The 23,734-nt window shown below is 42.7% G+C and overlaps 1 protein-coding gene across 1 annotated transcript; it reads left to right on the plus strand.

Annotated features, from left to right (window-relative positions):
• Window positions 1–7,375: 7,375 nt before the first annotated feature.
• CNIH4 (cornichon family AMPA receptor auxiliary protein 4) lies at window positions 7,376–23,734 on the plus strand. Its single transcript, XM_047755058.1, has 5 exons — window positions 7,376–7,551; window positions 11,309–11,377; window positions 16,529–16,641; window positions 20,098–20,238; window positions 23,537–23,734. The coding sequence occupies exons 1-5, from the start codon at window positions 7,483–7,485 to the stop codon at window positions 23,562–23,564; spliced, it is 420 nt and encodes a 139-aa protein (XP_047611014.1). The 5' UTR covers window positions 7,376–7,482; the 3' UTR covers window positions 23,565–23,734.

Raw genomic sequence — 23,734 nt, forward strand, 5'->3', positions numbered from 1 at the left:
ACATTCTGTTTTATTCCATTTTATCTCTGTGTCTCTACTTTCATTCATAATATCTTGATTGCTGTATATTTTAGTATATCTTAAAATCAGGTGATGTGAATCCTTTAACTTTGTGTTTCTTTTTCAAAATCGTCTTGGCCATTATATTTCCTTTGCCTTTCTATATACATTTTAGAATAAGCTTGACATTTCTATACAAGAAATCCTGCCATGGTTTTAATTAAAATTGCATCGAACCTATAGATCGATTTTGGAGGAACTGACATTTTTAACAATTTTGAGTTTTCTAATTCACCAGCATGGTTTATTTCTCTATTCATTTATGTGTTTAATTTATTTCATCAGTTTTTGTTGTTGTTGTTATCACATAAAGATCCTGGAGATAGCTTATTAGATTAATTCCTAAATATTCCATGCATTTTTTTTTTGTCCTTTTTAGGGCCGCACCCGTGACATATGGAGGTCCCAGGCTAGGGGTCTAATTGGAACTGTAGCCACCCATCTACGCCAGAGCCACAGCAACGCCAGATCCGAGCCGCATCTGTGACCTATACCACAGCTCACGGGAACGCCAAATCCTTAACCCACTGAGCAAGGCCAGGGATTGAACCTGCAACCTCATGGTTCCTAGTCAGATTCATTAACCACTGAGCCAAGACGGGAACGCCAATATTCCATGCTTTTTTGGTGATATTGTAAGTGGTACTGTTTTAAAAATTTTATTGCTAACTATTAGTTTTGTAGTATGTAAAATGCAGTTGATTTTTGTGTACTGATTTTGGGTTCTACAACCTTGTTAAGATACTCTACTAGACAAAATTAATTTTCTCTTTTCCAGTCCATAAGTAGTTTTTCCCTTCCTTTATTGTACTAACTAGACATAGTGGAGAACAGAAAGGAGGCACACCATTGAAAACAGAAAGTTTAAGTGAAAGTCTTCAAACATGAAACCCCAGCTTCATTTCCCCATTTGTGTCTCAGAACCCTGGCAGCCTGGCTTTTACCCCTGCAGTCAAGAGCTCGGATTCTTTCTTGCAATAACTGAGGGGCCTTAGGGAGAAGATCCCTTCCAAGGAGGTGAGCATCATGCACAGATCAACTAGGCCACCACTGATCAAAGCACAGTGAAACTATTGATCCACTAGCCCTGCCCATCCACACTGAGCTTCCAAAGCCCTTTCTAGTGGTTTTTAGATTTAACATATAAAGAGATGGTCAAAGACCAAATTTGGAAGTTCCCATTGTGGCTCAGTGGTAACACAACTAGCGTGCATGAGGAGGAGGGTTTGATGCCTAGCCTCACTTAGTGGGTTAAAGGATCTGGTGTTGCCATGAGCTGTGGTGTAGCTCACAGACATGGCTTGGATCCTTTGGTGCTGTGGCTGTGGCGTAGACCAGCAGCTGCAGCTCTGATTCGAACCCTAGCCTGGGAACGTCCATATGCCTTGGGTGCAGTGCTAAAGAGACCAAAAAAAAGGCAGGGGGGAATCAAAGTTTGTTTGCAGGTAGTCTCCAACATGAACTATGGAAAAAAAGAAAGTGATGGGGAAAATATTAGAGAAAATAGAGACAATGAACAAAGCAAAAGAATATTTCAAGAGTACCAAAATTTATATCCTTCTAGAAATGAGAAGATTCTGTATGACTGAAATAAGAAAAGGATGTTATAAAAAAGAACAATCAGAAAGCAAAAGGGATCTCTTTAGATTAAAAAGATAGTAGTATAGATTTCATTTGAAGGTTTATAAGGTAAATTTGAGGAATTCCTATAGAAAGTAAAACAAAACAAAAGTACACAGGGATGGAAATAAAAGAGAAAAATATCCCTAATCTAGGAGGTTTCAATGTATAACTAAAAGAAGTTTTATGAACCTAGAAGGGAGAAAACAGAAATTAAAAAAAAATTATAATTGGAGTTCCTGTCGTGGCTCAGTGGTTAACAAATCCACCTAGGAACCACGAGGTTGCGGGTTTGATCCCTGGCCTCACTCAGTGGGTTAAGGATCTGGCGTTCCTGTGAGCTGTGGTGTAGGGATCTGACATTCCATGGCTCTGGCTTAGGCCCATGGCTACAGCTCCGATTAGACCCCAAGCCTGAGAAACTCCATATGCTGCGGGTGCAGCCCTAGAAAAGCATCCCCCCCCCCAAAAAAAAAATCAAAGAAGCAACCCTTGAAATTTATTAGAACTGAAAGCATGAGTATTTATGTATAACGAGTCCACCAAGTGCCTAGCACAATGACAAAGATATGTTGTCATGACATCTGAGAATGTCAGGGCTAAAGGAATATCGTAAATCTTCCAGGGAGAACAGATAGGATACATCCATAGTATCAAGAATTTTAGGGAGTTCCCATCATGGCTCAGCGGTTAATGAACCCGACAAGCATCCTTGAGGACTTGAGTTCAATCCCTGGCCTGGCTCAGTGGGTTAAGGATCTGACGTTGCCGTGAGCTGTGGTGTAGGTCACAGTCGTGGCTTGGTTACCAAGTTGCTGAGGCTGTGGTGTAGGCCAGCAGTTACAGCTCCAATTCGACCCCTAGCTGGGAACCTCCATATGCCTGGGTGCAGCCCTAAAAAGATAAAAAAAAAAAAGAAAAAAAGAAATTTAGGAGCTTTCTTGTGGCACAACAGGTTGAGGATCTGGCATTGTCACTGCATTGGCTTGGTTGCTGCTGTGGTGTGGGTTTGATCCCCCACTTGGGAACTTCCATATGCCAAAAAAAAAAAAAAAAACAACTTCAGAATGACGCAAAATTTTCAACATGTGCACTAATACAAGCTAGAAGACAGTAGATCAATGCTGTCAAAATAATATTCAACAGCAGTTCCCACTGTGGTGCAACAGGATGAGTGGCATTTCTGAAGCACTGGGATGCAGGTTCCAATTCTGGCATCGTTGCTGCAGCTGTGCCTCAGTTTGCAACTGTGGCTCGGATCTGATCCCTGGTCTTGGAACTCCACATGCCAAGGGGTGGCCAAAAAAGAAAACAAAAAACAAAATAATTTTCCACCTATGATTCTGAACTAACTCAAACTATCAATCACAGTAGAACTAGAACAAAGCTAGTCTTAGAAATACTAGGCCTCCATATATCCTTACAACTGTGTATCCTTTCTCTAGAATCCATTGAAGGAAGCCATCTAGCAAGTGAGGGAACTGTTCGGTTTAAGAAAAATACTCATTCTGTTGTTGTATCCACTTGTCCTAGATGTCAACGACATACAGTGGGTTGATGGTATTGTTGAACTCAGCCATGTCCTTACGGATTTTCTGCCTGCTGTATCTGTTAGAGAATTCTTGAAGTCACCAGCTGTAATAGTGGATTCATTTCTTTCTCCTTGCAGTTCTGTCAATTTTTGTCTCACACATTTTGACGCTCTGTTGTTAGGCGTATACACATTAGAGATTGTTGTGTTTTCTTGACAAATTTAATTTTTACCATCATGCAGTGCTCTTTCTTATCCCTGATAATTATTTTTTGGTCTGAAGACTGCTCTGTTTGAAATTAATGTAGCTTTTCCTGCTTTATTTTGATTAGTGTTAGCATAGTATAGCTTTCTCCAACTCTATCCCCTTGTTAGACCTACACCACAGCTCATGGCAATGCCAGATCCTTAACCCACTGAGCAAGGCCAGGGATCGAACCCACAACCTCATGGTTCCTAGTCGGATTCGTTTCCCCTGAGCCACGACGAGAACTCCCCATCCCTTTACTTTTAATCCATATGCGCCTTTTTTTTTTGTCTTTTGTCTTTTGTCGTTGTTGTTGTTGCTATTTCTTGGGCCGCTCCCGCGGCATATGGAGGTTCCCAGGCTAGGGGTTGAATCAGAGCTGTAGCCACCGGCCTACGCCAGAGCCACAGCAATGCGGGATCCGAGCCGCGTCTGCAACCTACACCACAGCTCATGGCAACGCCGGGTCCTTAACCCACTGAGCAAGGGTAGGGACCGAACCCGCCACCTCATGGTTCCTAGTCGGATTCGTCAACCACTGCGCCACAACGGGAACTCCCCATATGCGCCTTTTTATTTAAAGTGGATTTCTTGTGGACTGGTAGAACTACAGGAGGTAAGAACTATAGGAGGCAAGACTCACAAGTGTAAGCTCTCACCTTCCCCCTGCACCCTCTCCCCAAGGGATTTTTTTTTGGGGGGGGAGTCTTTTTAGGGCCGAACCCATGGCATACGGAAGTGCCCAGGTTAGGGGTCGAATTGGAGCTACAGCTGCCAGCCTACGCCACAGTCATAGCAATGCGGGTTCCAAACTGTGTCTGTGACCTACACCATGGCTCATGGCAATGCGGGATCCTTAATCCACTGAGCTAGGGCAGGAATCAAACTTGCATGTTCACAGATACTAGTTGGGTTCTCAACCTACTGATCGAGGAAGGGAACTCCCTGAGGTTTTATATTCAGGCTTGTCCACACTGAGCCTCCACCTTCTCATCAATTATAGTCCAGGTTTTCCTAATCCAGTACTGGTTCCATGGGGATTTCTGCTAGTGGGCTTCTGCTCTGGTAAGCTGTGCTTCTCTGTATTGGCTTGTCTGTCCCATTTTTGGAGCAACGATCTCACTTCTCTGATGGACCTAAGAAGAACTTATTTTTCAGTTTCTTTGAATTTTATTTGTTATCAGGACCTAGTGGTATCTTCCAAGCCACATGCGAGACTGGAAATGGAAACAGTTCAATTTCTACTTTTGAAATATGATATATATATATATTTTTTTATTTTCCCACTGTACAGCAAGGGGGTCAGGTTATCCTTACATGTATACATTGCAATTACATTTTCCCCCAGCCTTTCTTCTGTTGCAACATGAGTATCTAGACAAAGTTCTCAATGCTATTCAGCAGGATCTCCTTGTAAATCTATTCTAAGTTGTGTCTGATAAGTGAAATATGATATATATTTTAAACCGCAAATCTTGGTCTCTCTCTCTCTCATTCTCTAATGCCTGTGCGCGCGCGCGCGCGCGCACACACACACACACACACACGCACACGCACACGCACACACACACACACCAATTGGGTTGTTGTTGTTGGGGTTTTTTTTGGCCACACCAGCGGCATGGGAGTGCCTGGGCCAGTGACTGAATCCAAGCCACAGCAGTGACCTGTGCACAGCTGCAGCAATGCTGGATCCTTAACCTGCTGTGCCACAGTGGAAACTCTCCACTTACTGTTTTTTTAATCCTGATTATTTCCCTGTCTTAAATTTTGCATTCCCCATAGTTTTGGCATTGCAACCATGTTTTAAGTTTTCAAGTAGATGAGACAAAGGCTGTCTTCACTAGGGAATTCTAACCCTTGATTATGGAGCCGGTTTTTTTATTCACTCATGATAAAATAGCAGATAGAGAACATCGGATAGCCTATGTTTTCTGTTCCAACTCAAGAGAAACGTATGTGAGATAAGGTTTATGTTAATAAAATCTGGACTAATTTCGATAAAATCTCTCCTGTAGTCAGTATGGGTCATTCATTTGGCAAACATTTATCAAACACCAGCTATTTGCAGGATAGAAGATACTGGGGATACAAACGCTAACAAAATGTTATTTTTATTTTAATTTAAGGCATAGAGGGTGAGGCATGTAAGGAAGACAGTTAATGAGTGCTCTGATAGAGGTATGTACAAGGTCCAGTGGGAGTGTAATGAGAGCCAGTCTCTAATCTGGTAGCAGTCCACCTAGCTTTAACCTATGAACCCTTTATGATCCTATGAACCTATGCTGTGTTGGGCAAACCCAGTTGGTTTTGCATTCACACTAATTTATCCTCCCTATTTATCCTCTTCTCTCCTAAGTGGTCATCTTGCAGACAAACTTGTCACCCTTGGAAACATTTTGTGCACCAAACAGAAGGATATTTTTAAAATGGAAATCAGATCAAGGTACTTATATACCTAAAGCTCCCCCCAGCAATTTATCATCATATTAGAATAAAAGTTAAACTCCTTGCCAGGGATCCCATGCAACCTTTCCTTGCCTACCTCTGACAGTCTCTCAAAACTCACCGTTATTTATTGTACTTCAGCCACATTGACTTTTTTTCTGTTTCTTCAACACACAAAGTTCCTGTGAGCATCTGGAATCTTTGTACTGTCTGAAACACTCTGCCCACAAACTCTTACATAGCTATTGTTCAGATTTCAACTTAAATGTCAGTTCCTCAGCTTGGCCTTCTCTGATCAGTCAGTCTCCAATCTGAGGAGACTTCCCCATCTTCAAATACTATAACTGCCTGTCACAGATATTTATGGATGGATGGATGGATGATCGCATGTGTGTATGTGTCTGTCTCCCCCACTGTAAAATAACTACAGGAATGTAGGGATTTTTTTTTCTTTTTTACTCATTCTTTATCTCTAAGATCCAGTACCTGGCATATACTAGCTGCTCAGAAAATACTGGTTGAATAAATGTATGACTTTGATATATTTGTTCATAGAGCTTATAACCCTGTGAAATGATCCTTCCTCCATATTTAGTTGCTAATTTATTGCCTATTCCTCCCACCTACCCACCGGATAAGAGCAGCATTTTCTCTGCCTTACTCATCTCTGTATCTCTGGAGTATAGAGCAGTTCCTGGATTATAATAGGGGTGGAGTCGATAAATAAGTGTTAAGTGAATAGATGACAACACATTCAGTTTTTAAAGAACCTAAATTCTAGAGTGGAAACATTGTCATAACGGAGAATAAGCAAGAGATTGTGAAATCTCCAGAGAAACTGGGATCAGAAAGGACAAGTCTCAACTGCCAAGCCAAGAGTGTTGAAGTTAGATGTGAAATTTGAGATTAAAAAAACCTCTTACCATTCCCAAGTCAGGGGATCCCCCGGGTCTAGAGTGTAGTCTAAAGAAAATTTAGGGAGTTCCTGTTGCGGCTCAGCAGAAACCAACCCGACTAGCATCCATGAGCATGCTGGTTCCATCCCTGGCCTGGCTCAGTGGGTTAAGGATCCTGCGTTTCAAGAGCTGCAGTGTAAGTCCCAGACTGAGCTTGGATCTGGCCTCGCTGTGACTGTGGTGTAGGCCTGCAGCTGCAGCTCCAATTGACCCCTAGCCAGGGAACTTCCATACTCTGTGGGTGCAGGCCTAAAAAGACAAAAAGAAAACTTAGCTCATACCAGAGAAATTATACGGGGCATCCAGAAGATTACAAGCGTTCAGAAAATACTCCTTAATCAGATTTAGGAATAGAAAACCGGCCCACTTCTTTGATAGGTATTCAAACTCCAGAACTACATTTCCCAGCATGCATCAGAATTATGGCTGTAGTTTTTTTTTAAAAGGACTACAACTTCCGGCATGCCGCACCCCGGGGAGGTGAACTACTCGCCCCAACAGGCCGAAGCAAGGGCCTATCAGGGGCGGGGCGGGGCGAGGCCCGGCTGCTTCAGGGCCCCAGAGCCGGTTTGACGGAAGGAGAGGCGCGGCAACGGCGGCGGCGGAGAAGGAGGAGGAGGATGGAGGCGGTGGTGTTCGTTTTCTCTCTCCTCGACTGTTGCGCGCTCATCTTCCTCTCGGTGTACTTCGTATCCTTGCCTAAGGCAGGCGGAGGCCGGCATAGGGCCCTCCGCCCAAGGGACGGGCTGGGGTTGGGTCCGGGTGGGGGACAGGGCAGGTGCGTGGTAGTGCAAGAGGCGGCCGCGCGGTACCCCCGGCGCTGGCTCGGCCCGCGGGGACCGATGTGGTGAGCCTGGGCGGGAGGAGGGCCTCGGCTGCTGTGCTTGGGCCGCTGGCCGCCCCTCCCCCGGGGGTCTGAGCAGGCCTTCCTCTTGAAGCTCCCGGCCTGGCCTGCCCGCCTCTGCTCGTCCCCAAGACGCCGGGACGCGCTCTGCCCAGCGTGGGGGGCCTGGCACTTGGCCTGGGTTTGCTGCTCTCAGGGGAGAGGGGTCGCGGTTTTCCTCCTTTTTGTGCGCTCGAGAGTTAAAAGGGTCGCGGATTTTCTTGCAGTTCCCCTGGGCCAGGCCCTTCGAGGGATTCCCGGGGTCCCGAGAGCGGCAGCCCACGACCTACATCCCGGGGCCGTCGCCCGTGAACAGTCTCGCGCTGAGCCCGGTGGAGGCGATTTGCCGCCTCTTGTCATTCTCGGGGCGACACCCCCCGCTGTCCGCCCCTTTGTTCTCGCGGGTATTGAAACTTGTAAGGGCCTTTCACGTCCAGGAGTTGACGCATTCATTTCAAAAACGAGTGAAAATGTTTTCTTCACGACGCCGTTTCGTAGGCAGATGTTGGGAAGGGCTTGTTGTAAGAACCACCTGCGGGTGATTTTTTTGGATACCCCTGTCGGTTGCACATCTGTGAATTGAGTAACTATACACGAGATTTAGTTCTCAGTCATTTCTCAACTTTTATTATTTTCCGTATCGGTACATGTTTGAAACTTCCGTATTTTGTATAGCTGTTCACGCTACAGTATTCAGACTGTATTTTCCAGGGCAGTAAATAGTCGTTGAAGTTAGCACTCTGGAAGATGTGGAGACTAAACTCTTCCCTATTCTTGAGGGAGCATCTAGGCTTCGTTGTCACCCAGTGATATAGTGCACAATCCAAGTGTAAGCTAGAAAAAAAAAAATGAGATAATCTGCTTTTAATTTTTTTCCCTTGTAAATTGCAAGTGACCCTTTCTGACAGAATTAAACTTTTTGTTTGCCAGAGCATTTTGGCTTTAGGTTGATGGTACAGAGTATGTTTTCAGTGTGGCTTCATGCTTTGTTATGGATAGGCAACCTGTCCAAGTGGGAAGGGACAGAATTCGGAATCGGGACTCCTTAGTTATTTGCTATGCACAATACTTCACCTCTCTAAGCCTCAGTTTTCTTTTCTTTCTTTCTTTTTTTTTTTTAACTTTTTAGGGCTGAACCCTCAGGTTCCCAGGCTAGGAGTCTAATGGGAGCTGTAGCTGCAGGTGTACACCACAGCCTCAGCAATGCAAGATCTGAGCTGAATCTGCAGCCTACACCACAGCTCACAGCAATGCTGGATCCTTAACCCACTGAGTGAGGCCAGGGATCCAACCCAAATCCTCATGGATACTAGTTGGATTCGTTTCCACTGAGCCACAATGGGAACTCCTAAGCCTCAGTTTTCTTATCTTTAAAATGGGGAGAGGAGTCTTTGGTAGCTGTTTGGGTTAAGAATCCACTGTTGTCACTGCTGTGGCTTGGGTCACTGCTGTGGTGCAGGTTCAGTCCTGGCCTGGGAACTTCTGCATGCCATGGGCGTAACAAAAAAATAAAATGGGAGGAATGTTTACTTCTCAGATGTATGTGTGCACACTGAGAGCGTGTTAAGCACCTAGCAGCCCAATACCTGCCCCATGGCTGATGTTTAGTAAATACTACTCTGCCTTCCTCCTTCACCCCTACTGAGCAGCAGTTTTTACTTTAACCGACGATTTGTAATGAGGAGAACTCTGCATTTTTGGGGCTTGGCAAACAGACTGAAAGGGCAGCATTGTTTAGAACATTTTGATGACCTAACTCCCTTTTGTGGCATAAGGAACCGGAGCTTAAATTTGGAGAAATGAAACTTAGATTTCTCTTACTGCAGTTTGGAAAACTAGGCTCGATAATTTAAAAAAGCCTTGGTTTATACCAATTTATGTACATAGACACAGGTGGAATATTAGACTCAGACGTTAAGTTACATTTAGGGTGTGTTTTGATGAACACATTACTGTATTTTGGAATAGTTGCACTAGCTTAATATTAGAGCCGAGAGGTGGAAAATCATCAGGGTATACATTCTGTAAGGATAAGAGTTTTCATGGACTTTGAACTGGGAAGAAAACGTGTAGAGAAGGAAAAGGGTGGATATTTAAAATCAGATTCAGGAAAGAGCAAAGCTGCAGACAGGTGTGTTCATGGCATTTCTGGGTGATGGAGGAATAGGCCATCTGGAGCATGTGGTTGATTTGGCCGGCAGCAGAAGGGCAGGTTTGGAAAGGCTGGATTCGATTAGATGTTGGAGGGTTTGAATGTTAGGGCAAGGAGGGCTTTCACTTTTATTCTCTAGGCAGTAGGGAGCCATTGAAGCATTTTGACATAAAACAAAGTGAGGTATTAGGAAGATAAGCCTGCAGAGTGGGTTGGAAACAGAAAAGATTGGAAGGTAAGAAACCATCAGGGAATGGGTTCATCTGGGTTTTGAAATGGGTCGCTAATTGTGGGCAGGTGAAAGAAGGAATTAATGTAAGTGGTGCTAGAAAGAAATGATTGATAGGACCTGGTAGTGATTGATGATGAGATAGGAAGCATAAGGTAGAAATAACTTCCCATATTTTGAGCTGGGGCAAATGACGTTTGTGTCGTTAACAGAAGTAAAATAAACTAGAGGTGGAACAGTTTGTGGAGAAAGTGGTGATTTTGCCTTTAGCTGTGTTGAAGTGATAAGGGGAATAGCCATACAGAAATGCTTAGAATTTAGTTGAGAACATTTATTTTTACCTTTTTTGTTGAATTTTTTCCATGGCATGTTGAATTTCCCAGGCCAGGGATCAACCCCGTGCCACAGCAGTGACAGCACCAGATCCTTAACCCCCTGCACCACTAGGAAACTCTGAGGACTTTTCCTCTTATGTCTGTCTGTCCCTAACATGTGACCATGCTAAATTTTATAGTTTTGAATCCTATTTTTTTCATATCGTAGGTTTTCAAAGATATTTTATGGATATATCATAAATAAACCATATTCTACTTTTAGGGATGTATGTTTATAACATTTAAACTTTTTTTTTTGCCTTTACTAGGGCCACTCCTTCAGCATATGGAGGTTCCCAGGCTAGGGGTCTAATCAGAGTTGTAGCCACCGGCCCACGCCAGAGCCACAGCAATTCGGGATCTGAGCCGCGTCTGCGACCTACACCACAGCACACGGCAACACCGGGTCCTTAACCCACTGAGCAAGGCCAGGGATCGAACCCACAACCTCATGGTTCCTAGTCGGATTCGTTAACCACTGCACCACGACGGGAACTCCTAAACTTTTTTTTTTTTAATAGGTCTTATTTTTTATTTCTTATAGCCACTGTTTGACATTTGAGGAACTCAGGTTGAATGTTCTGGTATGGGTCATATTAGAATTGAGCATAGTAAGAGGACTATTTTGTGAAAATCATTTGTTGAAGGAACCTAAATGAGAAAATTTAGTTGTTTAATGAATGAACTTGAAGGAAATAACTAAATCTTTTCAATTCAAATTTAATTCTGCTTTGCAACTGGGATTGCTTTCTGAAACTTAAACATAATAATTGTTATAAGTCTAATAATTCCTTACCTCAATCGTCAGATAATTACCTTGTCTGATTTGGAATGCGATTACATTAATGCTAGATCATGTTGCTCAAAATTAAACAAGGTAAGACATTTCTTCATTTTCTGTGATAGAGTTTATTGTAGATAGTCAACATATTGTATTTAATATTCATTAGAATGTTGGTAGCACTACTGTGTTTTGCAGTATTTCAGAAGACCTAAGTTGAAATTTTGTCCCTTTTTTTCCTTGTCCCTTTGTCACAATGGACAACATCATTACTTAGGCTAGGTAAAGGCTCATTATCAGGTTATTTGCTTTAGTCGTCTTTGTCCAAACTCCCACCTCCCTGCTCGTGAAAAAAGCTCGAGAAAAAAAAGCTCAGTCTGTCTTTTGTTGAATGAAAGACAACCTTCTTTTTGCAGCTTGTTGAGAATTGGAATTAGTTGATTTAAGGCCTTTAGTATATAGTCAGAACTTTATATGGGCAATAAAACTCTGAATTGCAGAGCTTGTCGGGATATGGGGAAACAAGTTGGTCCTGATTCATTTTATGAGATGAATAGTCAGAAAAGCTTTCTGGATATAAAACTTCATATAAAAATATAATACTGGAGGTCCTGTTGTGGCTCAGCGGGAACAAATCCAACTAGTATCCTTGAGGATGTGGGTTCAATCCCTGGCCTTGCTCAGTGGGTTAAGGATCCGGAGTTGCTGTGAGCTATGGTATAGGTTGCAGATGAGACTAAGGTCCTGCATGGCTGTGGCTGTGGTGTAGGCTGGCAGCTGTAGCACTGATTTGACCCCTAGCCTGGGAACTTCCATGTGTCACGAGTACAGCCCTAAGAAGCAAAAAAAAAAGCTGTGGCCTATTTGAAACTGCAGCTGCCAGCCTACGCCACAGCCATAGCATCGTGGGATCTGAGCTGTTTCTCTGCAACCTACACCACATCTCATGGCAGTGCTGGATCCTAACCCACTGAGCAAGGCCAGGAATCAAACCCACATTCTTATGGATACTAGTTGGGTTCTTAACCTGCTGAGCCACAACGGGAACTCCCCATTGCGACATTTAAAAATTTCCTTATTTTTCTATTTATCTGTTACTAATCTTTCCTGATAACATCTTTTCTTTTCTTTTTTTTTTTTGTCTTTTTGTCTTTTTTTAGGGCAGCACCCGAGGCATATGGAAGTTCCCAGTCTAGGGGTCTAATCAGAGCTACAGCTGCTGGCCTATGCCAGAGCCACAGCAACGCCAGGTCTGAGCCGCATCTATGACCCACACCACAGCTCACAATAACGCTGGATCCTTAACCCACTGAGCAAGGCCAGGGATCGAACCCAAAATCTCCTGGTTTCTAATTGGATTCATTTCTGCTGCACCACGATGGGAACCCCTCCTGATAACATCTTTACAGCCCTTAAGTACTGTTTTCTACATGGTTCACATATATTAGAATAACCTATCAGTTGTCTTTTTCCAGGTGACGTTTCTCCTCAAGACCTCCATCCTCTTGCCGTAGTCTGGGCTGGTCACTCGAGGCCAGGTTCACAGCTTCCGTCCTGGGAATCCTGGTTGGATTCCCTGATTCTTAGAAGTCATGTCTTCCTTTCTCTTGGCTAACTCTCTTGTTTTGCTGGAGTCGCTTCTTGAGATTGGTACATGGGAATTGAATTTTGAGGCCTTGCATGTTTTAAATTGTCTTATGCTTTCCTTTGATTCAGTTTCTCTGAGTATAAAATTCTAGGTTAAAAAAGATTTTTTTTTCAAGTTTTCTTGGTCAAGATATCCTAAGTTCCAGCGTTGTTCAAGTTCGAAAGTCTGATGCCATTTTGATTTCTTATCTTTTTGATGGGCTCTCTGTCTCTCCCCTCCATCCCTCTCTTCATTCCAGCCTCTCCAGAAGTTTTAGAATCTTTTCTTTATCCTTGGTGTTTTGGAATTTTGCAGTGGTAGAACTTCATTTAGGCCTTTATTTATTTTTGGCCATTCCTGAAGCATACGGAAGTTCCGGGGCCAGGGACTGAACCTGTGTCACAGTAGTAGCCAGAGCCACAGAAGTGATAATGCTAGATCCTTAACTCCCCGAGCCAGCAGGGAACTCCTATTTAGGCCTCTTTCATTCATTGTTTTGGACATCTGAGAGAGTCATTCAGTCTAGGAAATTTTCTTCTATTCTTTCTTTGATAACATCTCCCCCTCTGTTTTCTCTCTTTCAGCATTTAGATTTTCTAGATAATTTATCTGATGAATTAATCTGCCTGTTCTTATTTTTGACTTTTATTTATTTTTGTTTTTTATTTTTTTTTGTCTTTTTGCCTTTTCTAGGGCCGATCCCACAGCATATGGAGATTCCCAGGCTAGGGGTCTCATCGGAGCTGTAGCCTCGGCCTACACCATAGCCACAGCAATGCAGGTTCCGAGCCACATCTGCAGCCTACTCACTGCAACGCCGGATCCTTAACCCACTGAGCGAGGCCAGGGATCGAACCTGCAACCTAATGGTTCCTAGTCCGATTCATCAACCACTGAGCCACGATGGGAACTCCTTTGATTTTTTTTTCTCCACCTTCTTGTTTTAAGGTTTCCTCTCTTTCATCTTCTGAATTTTCTAGTATATATATCACTCTGTAAAAATTATGTTAATTTTTTAATTTTTTTCTTTTTCTTTTTGCTATTTCTTTGGGCCGCTCCCGCGGCATATGGAGGTTTCCAGGCTAGGGGTCGAATCGGAACTGTAGCCACCAGCCTACGCCAGAGCCACAGCAACTCGGGATCTGAGCCGCGTCTGCAACCTACACCACACAGCTCATGGCAATGCCGGATCATTAACCCACTGAGCAAGGGCAGGGACCGAACCCGCAACCTCATGGTTCCTAGTCGGGTTCGTTAACCACTGCGCCACGACGGAAACTCCAAGGGTTTTTTTTTTTTTTTGTCTAATTTTTTAATTTCTGAAAGGTTTGTCTCTGCGCCTACCCCCCCCCCCCCCCCCCCCCCCCGAGCTTCTTTAGGGCCACACCCATGGCATATGTAGGTTCCCAGGCTAGGGGCCGAATCCGAGCTGTAGCTGCTGGCCTACACCACAGCCACAGCAACACAGGATCGAATCTCTGACCTATACCTCAGCTCATGGCAATGCCGATGCTTAATCCACTGAGCAAGGCCAGGAATGGAACCTGCATTCTCATGGATCCTAGTGAGATTGGTTTCCGCTTTGCCATGACGAGAACTCCTCTGAAAGATTTTGGTTTTCTTGGTTCATGTTTGACTCTCTTAGTGCTCTGAGAATATTGATTATAGTTTTGAAATTTCCTTCCTTATACTTGTTTTTTCCAATTTCCTTTCTCTTTGTTGGAGGTTTTCCCCAATTTTTGACACTTGTGGCTACTTAGTCATATATAAGAGTAAAGCACTAAAATGCTAATTGGAAGCTCACCAGGTGGTCCAGGCTGTTGACAAACTGGTAGATAGACTGAGGGTAATTGGTATCTATCTATTTTGGGGGTACCCGACATGGCAGTTTTTTTGCAGGTGTTTTCTCTTGTGCTGTTAAGTTACTCCAGAGGAGAACCCTCCAAATTCCTGCCAGGGTGACACAAGCCCAGTTTGAGCATTCTGAGAACAAGTTAGGGGAAGAACACATTTTTAGGGAGGGAGGAAAAGAGAACAGAAGATTTGGTTCAAAGTCAGTAAACAAACGTTAATAATGTCAGGTATCGCTTCCTGAAACTTTTGTTTTAGGTTTTTGTTTATATAAAACGAAATGCAGCCCACAATAAGAAATACAAGGTTTGAAAGCTATTGCTGTGTGGGTCGGTTGGCATGGAGGAGAGTAGTGCTATCATGGACTAACATTTATTGAGCTCTTACTTTGCATATGGCTTACGTATGTTATTTCATGTAATTCTGTATAACAATTTCCTGAGGTGTGAGAATCATTACCTACATTTTACACATGAGAAATTCATGACTTAGGGTAGGTAACTTTTCCTAAAATTGCACAGCTAATAAGTAGGACAGAACTTGGATTTTACTCCAGGTCTATTTGACTTTGCAACTTAAACATACAAGCATTATGTTAAATTGGTTACACTTTAAAAATGCACTTTAGAGAGCCTCCTTGCCTGCCCGCTTGCACCTCTCACAAGTGTCCTATCCTAATAAATCTATTTCTTGCCAAAAAAAAAAATGCATTTAAAAAAGTTCTAATTTATTGCAAATTAGGTTTAAGGCCCAGAAAATCCCTTCTTTGTTTATTAAAAAAAAGTATCTAGGAGTTCCTTTGTGTCACAGTGAGTTAAGGGTCCAGAGTTGTCACTGCAGCAGCTCAGGTCACTGCTGTGGTACAGGTTCGATCCTTGGCCTAGGAAGTCCATGTGCCATGGGAGCGGCCAAAAAAATAAAATAAAATAAAATAAAATCTAAATGTAAGAGACCTAGGGCCAGTGTGCCTGGGTTTATGTTATATTGCTCTGCCACCAAGTAGCTGTGTGACCTTGGGCAAGTTACTTTCTAGAGTTTTATTTTCTTCATTTGTACAAGTGGGGAGTGCCAGTTGCTGGCTCCAAAAATACTAGTAGAATAATCTCTACTCATAGGAGAGGAAGGCTGTTGGTGAATTGAGAACGTGCCACAATAGCTGTTGATACATGAGAACTAGAATATTGCACAGTAAACGAAGAGCATAGATAAGGGCATTGGGTGCTATAAAAGCAATGGCTGGGATTCTCTTGTCCTGATCTCTTACATTTGTTCAATTTTGAGCTGATAGTGCAAGCCGTTAAAGTAGTGTGTGTGTGTGTGTGTGTGTGCACGTAAGATGGTTTCCCTGAGGGTTCTAGAGCTTGGAAATATTTAGGATTGATATTCTGACTTGAAAGGCAGCATGTAAATGGATAGAAACCATCCCAGATTAGAGTAAGAGGCTTTAGCAGAGATACTGGAATAGAGAATAAATAATACTCTATTTTTTTCTCTAGTTGTTATTCAGACCTGCTTAGTGAATGAATCTGAACCTTTGCTTAGGATCGAACATAATTAACACTTGAGTGCATTGGTTTTAAGCTGTGCCCTGTTACGTGTGCACTGGGTAGACAGTGAGAGCAGTGTACACATCTGGGACATCCGAGGTTAAAAATAATTTGGAAACACTAGCTTGGAAGTCCTCTGAACGTTCTTTGATTTAGCTTCAAGTAAATGGACGTTTGGAGGCAAACATTCAGGAGATGTAATGTTTGGTTCTTCCCTTGCAGTGGGTCCTTCCAGAATTGGTCGGTCACACCATTGTCACTGTGTTAATGCTCATTTCATTGCACTGGTTTATCTTCCTTCTCAACTTGCCTGTTGCCACTTGGAATATATATCGGTGAGTACAGTTTGTTTATTGTTTTGTGTCAGGGCAGCTTAGAGAAAAAAAAAATCTTTAAAATTTTGATAGCTTTCTTTTCTCCATTGAAACATGTACTGGTCAAAAAAACTGGGAGTTCCCATTGTGGTGCAGTGGAAATGAATCCAACTGGTGACTACGAGGTTGTGGGTTTGATCCCTGGCCTTGCTCGGTGGGTTAAGGATCTGGTGAACTGTGGTGTAGGTCAAAGACCTGTCTCGGATCCTGAGTTCCTGTGGCTGTGGTGTAGGCTGACAGCTGTGGCTCCAATTCAGCCCCTAGCCTGGGAACCTCCATATGCTGTGAGTGCAGACCTAAAAATCAAAAATAAAATAAAATAAATGACAGCAGAATCAGCATAAATTTTTGTTTACCTTTGTGTATGACCATTTTTGTTTACTTTTGTGAGACCAGACCTGAGGTCAAGCAGCAATTTGCATGGCCCAGTCTTATAGTAAAAACAAATTTAGCTGTATAAATTTTAAAAATATGTAATGTTTAATTTTGATGTCTAAAGATTTGTGAAATGTTTTTTCATTGTCTTTGAATATCTTTTTAAAGAATGATCAAAAGCCTGAAACTATAACATGAGGTCTTTGTTATTTATCTGCAGTTTTATTTATTTATTTATTTATTTTGGGGGTCTTTTTTTTGCCTTTTCTAGGGCCGCTCCTGCAACATATGGAGCTTCCAAGGCTAGGGGTCTAATCGGAGCTGTAGCCACTGGCCTACGCCAGAGCCACAGCAATGCAGGATCCGAGCCACATCTGTGACCTACACCACAGCTCACGGCAACACCAGATCTTTAACCCACTGAGCAAAGCCGGGGATTGAACCCACAACCTCATGTTTCCTAGTCGGATTCATTAACCACTGCACCGCGAAGGGAACTCTTCCGTAGTTTTAAATTAGAGTATATTTGAAATGCTCCAAGGAAAATTTGATTTTACATTTTGCATATTAGGTAACATAAACATTTTCACTTAACATATTTGGGGAATTTGTTCAAATACGGCTCATGGAAAGATTAATTCGTTGTAATTTATAGTTTGGCTGTTATACATTGCCAAGTTCTCATGAAGAACTGTGGAATAACCTTGACAGACCTGGTATTATTTCTGTATTAGTGGATTGCTCCTCTGCTGACTTTTTAGGTTTTATTTAAATTATTTATATGTAATTTTTTGGGTAAAATCATCAGCTGATTTTTAAGCTTAATTTCAAAAAGTGCGGCTATGGGAGTTCCCTTCATGGTTCAGCAGTTAACTAACCCGACTAGGATTCATGAGGATGCAGGTTCAATCCCTGGTCTCACTTAGTGGGTTAAGGATCTGGCGTTGCCGTGAGCTGTGGTGTAGGTCACAGAGCGTAGATCCCACATTGCTGTGGCTGCAGTGTAGGTTTGGTGGCTATAGCTCCTATTCGACCCCTAGCTTGGGAAGTTTCACGTGCAGGTGTGGCCCTAAAAAGAAAAAAATAAAATAAATTAAAAAAAATAAAAAAGTGCAGTTAGAATCTAAGAAAGACATAGGGAAGAATAAAGGAGAGGTCAGAGGGGCTAGTGTAGGAAGCACATGGAAAGGTGATGGAAGGCAGTGGAGACGAGGGAATGAGTGGATTTGGGGAATGAGCTCATAAAGATTGTGAGACCAGACCTGAGACAGGAAAGGTTTGTATATTGTAATTTATATAATGCTGTACATCAACTATACGTCAATAAAAAATGAATTCATTAAAAAAAGCCCAAACATATGCCTCTTTTCCAGAGGGTGGGTCCAGAGGGGTAGAATATTTTTTTAAGTTACTTATTACTCTCCCACGATCATTCTGTAGACTAACACCCTAAGCCAGGCTCAGCACTGGAAACAGACTAATTTACACCTCAGGTGAAGTGTGACCCACACAGACTTTTTTTTGGGGGGGAAGCTGCACATACGGCACATGGAGGTTTCCAGGCTAGGGGTCGAATCAGAGCTGCAACACCAGGTCCCCAGCCCACTGAGCGAGGCTAAGGATTGAACCTGTGTCCTCATGGATACTAGTCAAGTTCGTTAGCACTGAGCCACGATGGGAACTCTAACCTGTGTTTTTAAGAGCATATAAAGTTAGACATTGCATTGAGCCTAAACTATTTCTTGTCCTAAGAGGCGCTTTGTTTAAACCACAGTAACATTTATTTTAGGAGTTCCCGTCGTGGCGCAGTGGTTAACAAATCTGACTAGGAACCATGAGGTTGAGGGTTCGGTCCCTGCCCTTGCTCAGTGGGTTAACGATCCGGCGTTGCCGTGAGCTGTGGTGTAGGTTGTAGACGCGGCTCGGATCCCGCGTTGCTGTGGCTCTGGCGTAGGCCGGTGGCTACAGCTCCGATTCAGCCCCTAGCCTGGGAACCTCCATATGCCGCGGGAGCGGCCCAAGAAATAGCAACAACAACAACAACAACAAAAAAGACAAAAACAAAACAAAAAAAAAACATTTATTTTAAATCATTTCTGTTCTGTCTTCTTTAAATTGTACTTTTAACATAGGTACCATTTATAAGCCATGCAGATTTTTTTTTTTTTTTTTGCCACATCCATGGCCTATAGAAGTTCCTGGTCTAGGGATTGAACTTGCACCATGGCAACTACAACACCAGAGCCTTAACCCTCTGTGCCACAAGGGAACTCTAGACCATGCACACTGAGACATATCTATTGATCAGTAGGAGCACCAAAGATGAGGCCTCTGTTCTAGATGTAAAATTTCTCTCTTTTTTTTAATGGCTGTACCTGCAGCATACGGAAGTTCCTGGGCCAGGAATTGAATCCCAGCCACAGCTATGATATACCCTGGATCCTTTAACTCACTGTGCTGAGCTGGAAACCAAACCTGCACCTCTGCAGTGACTCAGACCACTGCTGTCAGATAGAATCTGTGTTTTTAGTGTCATTTTGTCAAATGGAAATAATTATGTTTGACACTACTCTTCCAAATAAAGAGTTTGTGGAAGTGAAGGATATTGCATTCATTAGTTAAAACTTTGTAGGTGAAGTTTCTAAGAACTTGATAAAGTTGGTTTGATTTGAAAGGTGGGGTCCCTTCACCTGTGTCTCATGGAAAACAGCTATAGGTATCACCGATGCAGTAGTTTTCTGCAGGAGATGTAGTGAAAGAGTCTTAGTGCATAAGTACATAAAATATCCTTTTCTAGAGTATTACTGTATTTGTTTCAGAGGGCAGAATTTGCACCAAAAAAAAAAAATTAATGATATTTCATCTTTCAAAGGAAAACTGTCATGGCCTGTGACATCATTAGACCCTGTCCATATTTGGTATGAATTTAGGCTGCTATGATTGGTCACTTAAACCAAAATTATTATTGGCTACTTATTTTTAAATATTTATGTTGATGATTTGGTTTTCCTTCTAATTTGTGTGCATCCTTCGATTTGTCAGGTTTATTATGGTGCCAAGTGGTAACATGGGAGTGTTTGATCCCACGGAAATACACAATCGAGGGCAGCTGAAATCACACATGAAAGAAGCCATGATCAAGCTTGGGTTCCACCTGCTCTGTTTCTTCATGTATCTTTATAGGTGAGTTTACAGTCCTCCTGATATTTTCCTGGATGCCGTGACTGCTTTTGATGGGTGAAATATTACTGTACTGTAGGACTTTGTATTGGCATTGCAGAGCTTTTGGGGCTTATGTGAATTTCTTCTAGCTGTAGATTTTTTTATATCATGTCATTGAATCAGCATTCTGTCTGACCTGCAGTAGAGTTACTCTGTGTTATTAGTTATTCCTTAGCTGTTGAGGCTGTCAACATGCCTAAAACTGTCTTTGCTGTTCTCTACCTGCCCTGGTATCCATCTGTGAGGTCTCACTCCTGTTATGAGCTTTAATAGAACTACTACCAGAAACTTTCCCACTCATGGGTCTTCTGGGATCATACCACTGGCAGCAGCTCTCACCAGCTTATATTGAGGTTGGGCTGATTGTTGTTGGCAGTTAGGGTTTAAATGTGATGCTGTTTTTCCAGGATGCAAGTGATCTCTTCTGGTAAAATTGCATCAGTTTCCAGTTACAATGAATTGAAAGTAAGAACTAACATGAAGAATTGGCTCTCAGACACTGGAAGCCTTATGCAGTCCTGTTTTAAGCTTAAATTTATTACCTTCAGTTTGGGAGGTAGTCACAACATTGTAAATCAGCTATACCACCATAAAACTTTAAAAATGAAAAAAAAATTTGAGAGATAACATGCCACCTTTTCCTTTACCCATTAGAGAGCCACAGCATAGAGCAAAGAAGAGAAAAAAATTGTCATGTGTGTAGGATTTGATTAAACCTTTAAGAAACCAGAAGTCAGGCTCAACCTTAGCATCCAAGCTTAATTATATCATTCCTTTTTTTTTTTTCAAGATAAATTTTAATTTTCCTTATAGGCATAAAGCCTAGAAGGGAAAAAACTTGTTCTGGACTCAAGTTTTATCACTCACAAGCTTCCTAATAATTAGAAACTGTACAAAGATAGGAGTTTAAAAAATTATTTTGTCTGAAATAGTTTAGAAGTTAGAGCCATTGTGGCCTCTGCCTGGAAAAGCAGGCTTCCTAAAATTCTTTTGCCATGTTAATTCCACCCATTAGCATAAATTAGATTGAAATTAGAGTTTAGGTGGCTTCCTTTTTACTCTTAATCTTATTTGCATTTCTGTATTTTAAAAAATAGGACGGAAAAAGCACACTGGTATCACTTTCTGGTCCTCATACCTTACCTCATTGCTAATGTCCTTACTTATTAATCCTACCATTAAAGATGAAGAATGAAGACAAATTAATATTATGAGGACTTTGATACATCTGTTCTCATTTTCATTCCTTTTTAAAGTCAAATCATATGGAGGCGTCCTTACCATGTTCCCTTCCATTTGTCAGTTTCTGAGGCGACAAAAAGCACCTTGTTGGTCCTTTCTTCATCCTCTTCTCCCCTGCAGGTTTTACACTCTTGGAGAGTAAACTAGAGCGGACATTCCTTGGGGCTTTGTTAACACGAGCTGCTTGAGACATCTGGGGGCAAGGCCAGTGTAGTCACACTTGTGGGTGTAAATGGAGGCCTAGGGAACAGGGTCTTGCTTTTAAAGTAACCTCGAAGTCTTGGGATTTAAAAACGGACACGTGTTTCTTGGCCCTCAGTTTTGAGTTTAAGATGGTGGGAAGATGGACTGAAGGTGGGATTGAAGAAATTGGGAAGCACTTTGGGGGCAGGTTTAAGGTGTGGTTCTTTGCAAGGAAATAGAAGGTGGGCAGTTCTGTGACTGGTTTGACTGAGGAGCTGCACTCCTCCCTGGCTGCAGACTTTCCTTTCTTTTCCCTTCCTTTGCACTTCCCCTCTCAGCTTGTACTGCTGATTCCTTAGCATTCCTGTAGCTCACAGGATCAGGATGAAAGAGTAGGCTCAGAAGATGTCCTGATAACCCGTCTGGTGTTTGCTTACTGTTTTATAAAAAGTGGTTTTGGAGTTCCCTGGTGGTTTAGAGGGTTAAGGATCTGACATTGTCACTGCTGTGGTTCGGGTCATAACTGTGGTGCATGTTCAGTCCCTGGCCCAGAAACTTCTGCATGCCATGTGCATGGCCAAAAAAACCCCCAAACAAACCTGGTTTTAATTCTAAATCATCTGATTTCTACTGCAGGGATTTATGCTGCTCCTTTTAGGTCTCCCGCCACCGCTTGCACGGTACCTTGCACGGAAAATTCAGGCTTTATTAAGCAGAGTGAAAGGAAAAAAATGTCCATCTTTAGCGATTGGTGGAATCTGAGCCTTTGGTGTTCTGGTTAGGGGTTACCTGGTGGAATCTGGGCGCTAGACTTTCATCTAGAAACTTACCCTGGGTCACAGTGACCGCTTACCTCTCTGTGCCTCAGTTTCATCTGAAGATGGGACAGAAATAGTACCTACTTCATCAGATTGTGCTGTGGATTAAATGAAACGATGTACGTAAAGCACTTTGGTTTGTGCTAACTTCTAGTAAGCTCTTAAAAATCTCTCAAAAATATTAGTTACTACCATTAATTTGTGCGCTGAGTATACTCTTAGTTTGGTTAAGTTTGGGTAACTTCTCACTTAGACCGTTAGTAATGTCAGGGTAGTTCTGTGGTTTTGGTCATTTGACTTCAGCAGAGCAAGGCTGATTCTAGTAAAAAAGCCTTATTGTTACATGTGGTGGTTTGAATAGAGTGTTTACTGCGCGACCGCCGTGTGTCAGACACCGCGTTAGGCACTGCTGCGACACAAAGGAGCCGCACGGGATCCGTCAAAGCGGAGAGCCTGCTAACTGCAGTGCTCGGCTGTCGGTCGTCCTGGAATATGAAAGAAGCCGTGATGTCCTCACCCTGCTCTTGTCTGGGAAGAGCTCAGAGTCCCTGGGTGGAAGGGAGGCTGAAGTGTGCGGGCCGACCAGGAGCTGCCCTGGGCTGGAGGCTGGCCTCCCAGAGGATGGCGCAGCCTGGGAGCAAGGGGCCAGGTTGATGGGGCGGGGGGATGAGCGGAGGGCTTCCAGGAGGAGGGACAGCGTGTGCAAAGAGCCCGTAATAGAGAATTAAAGTGGTGTTTTTGTGGACATGGCTTGTTTTTTTCTAAACTATAGCCCAACATTGCTTTTAGGTTATAATCTCCACCCCCACTTCTATCCCCATTTTCTTTTCTTTTCTTTCTTCTTCTTTCTTCTTCTCCTTCATGCCCTAATGTAGAGAGTCTTTCCTTTAGGATGATTGCTTTCTATTCAAATGAGTGTCCCTTGCTGAGCCATATGGATGCCAGTCTGGGCAGACCAGACTCTGTGGGAACATTCCTAAGGAAACATCAGTAACATTCATCTCTTCTCTCCACAGTATGATTTTAGCTTTGATAAATGACTGAAGCTGGAGGAGCCGTGGTTGAAGTCAGCCTACACTACAGTGCACAGTTGAGGAGCCAGAGACTACTTAAATCATCCTTAGAACCGTGACCATAGCAGTATATTTTTTCCTCTTTGAACAAAAAGTATTTTTGCTGTATTTTTACCATATAAAATATTTAAAAAACATGAA

Source organism: Phacochoerus africanus, chromosome 12, assembly GCF_016906955.1.
Source record: "Phacochoerus africanus isolate WHEZ1 chromosome 12, ROS_Pafr_v1, whole genome shotgun sequence".
In the NCBI taxonomy this organism is placed as follows: Eukaryota; Metazoa; Chordata; class Mammalia; order Artiodactyla; family Suidae; genus Phacochoerus; species Phacochoerus africanus.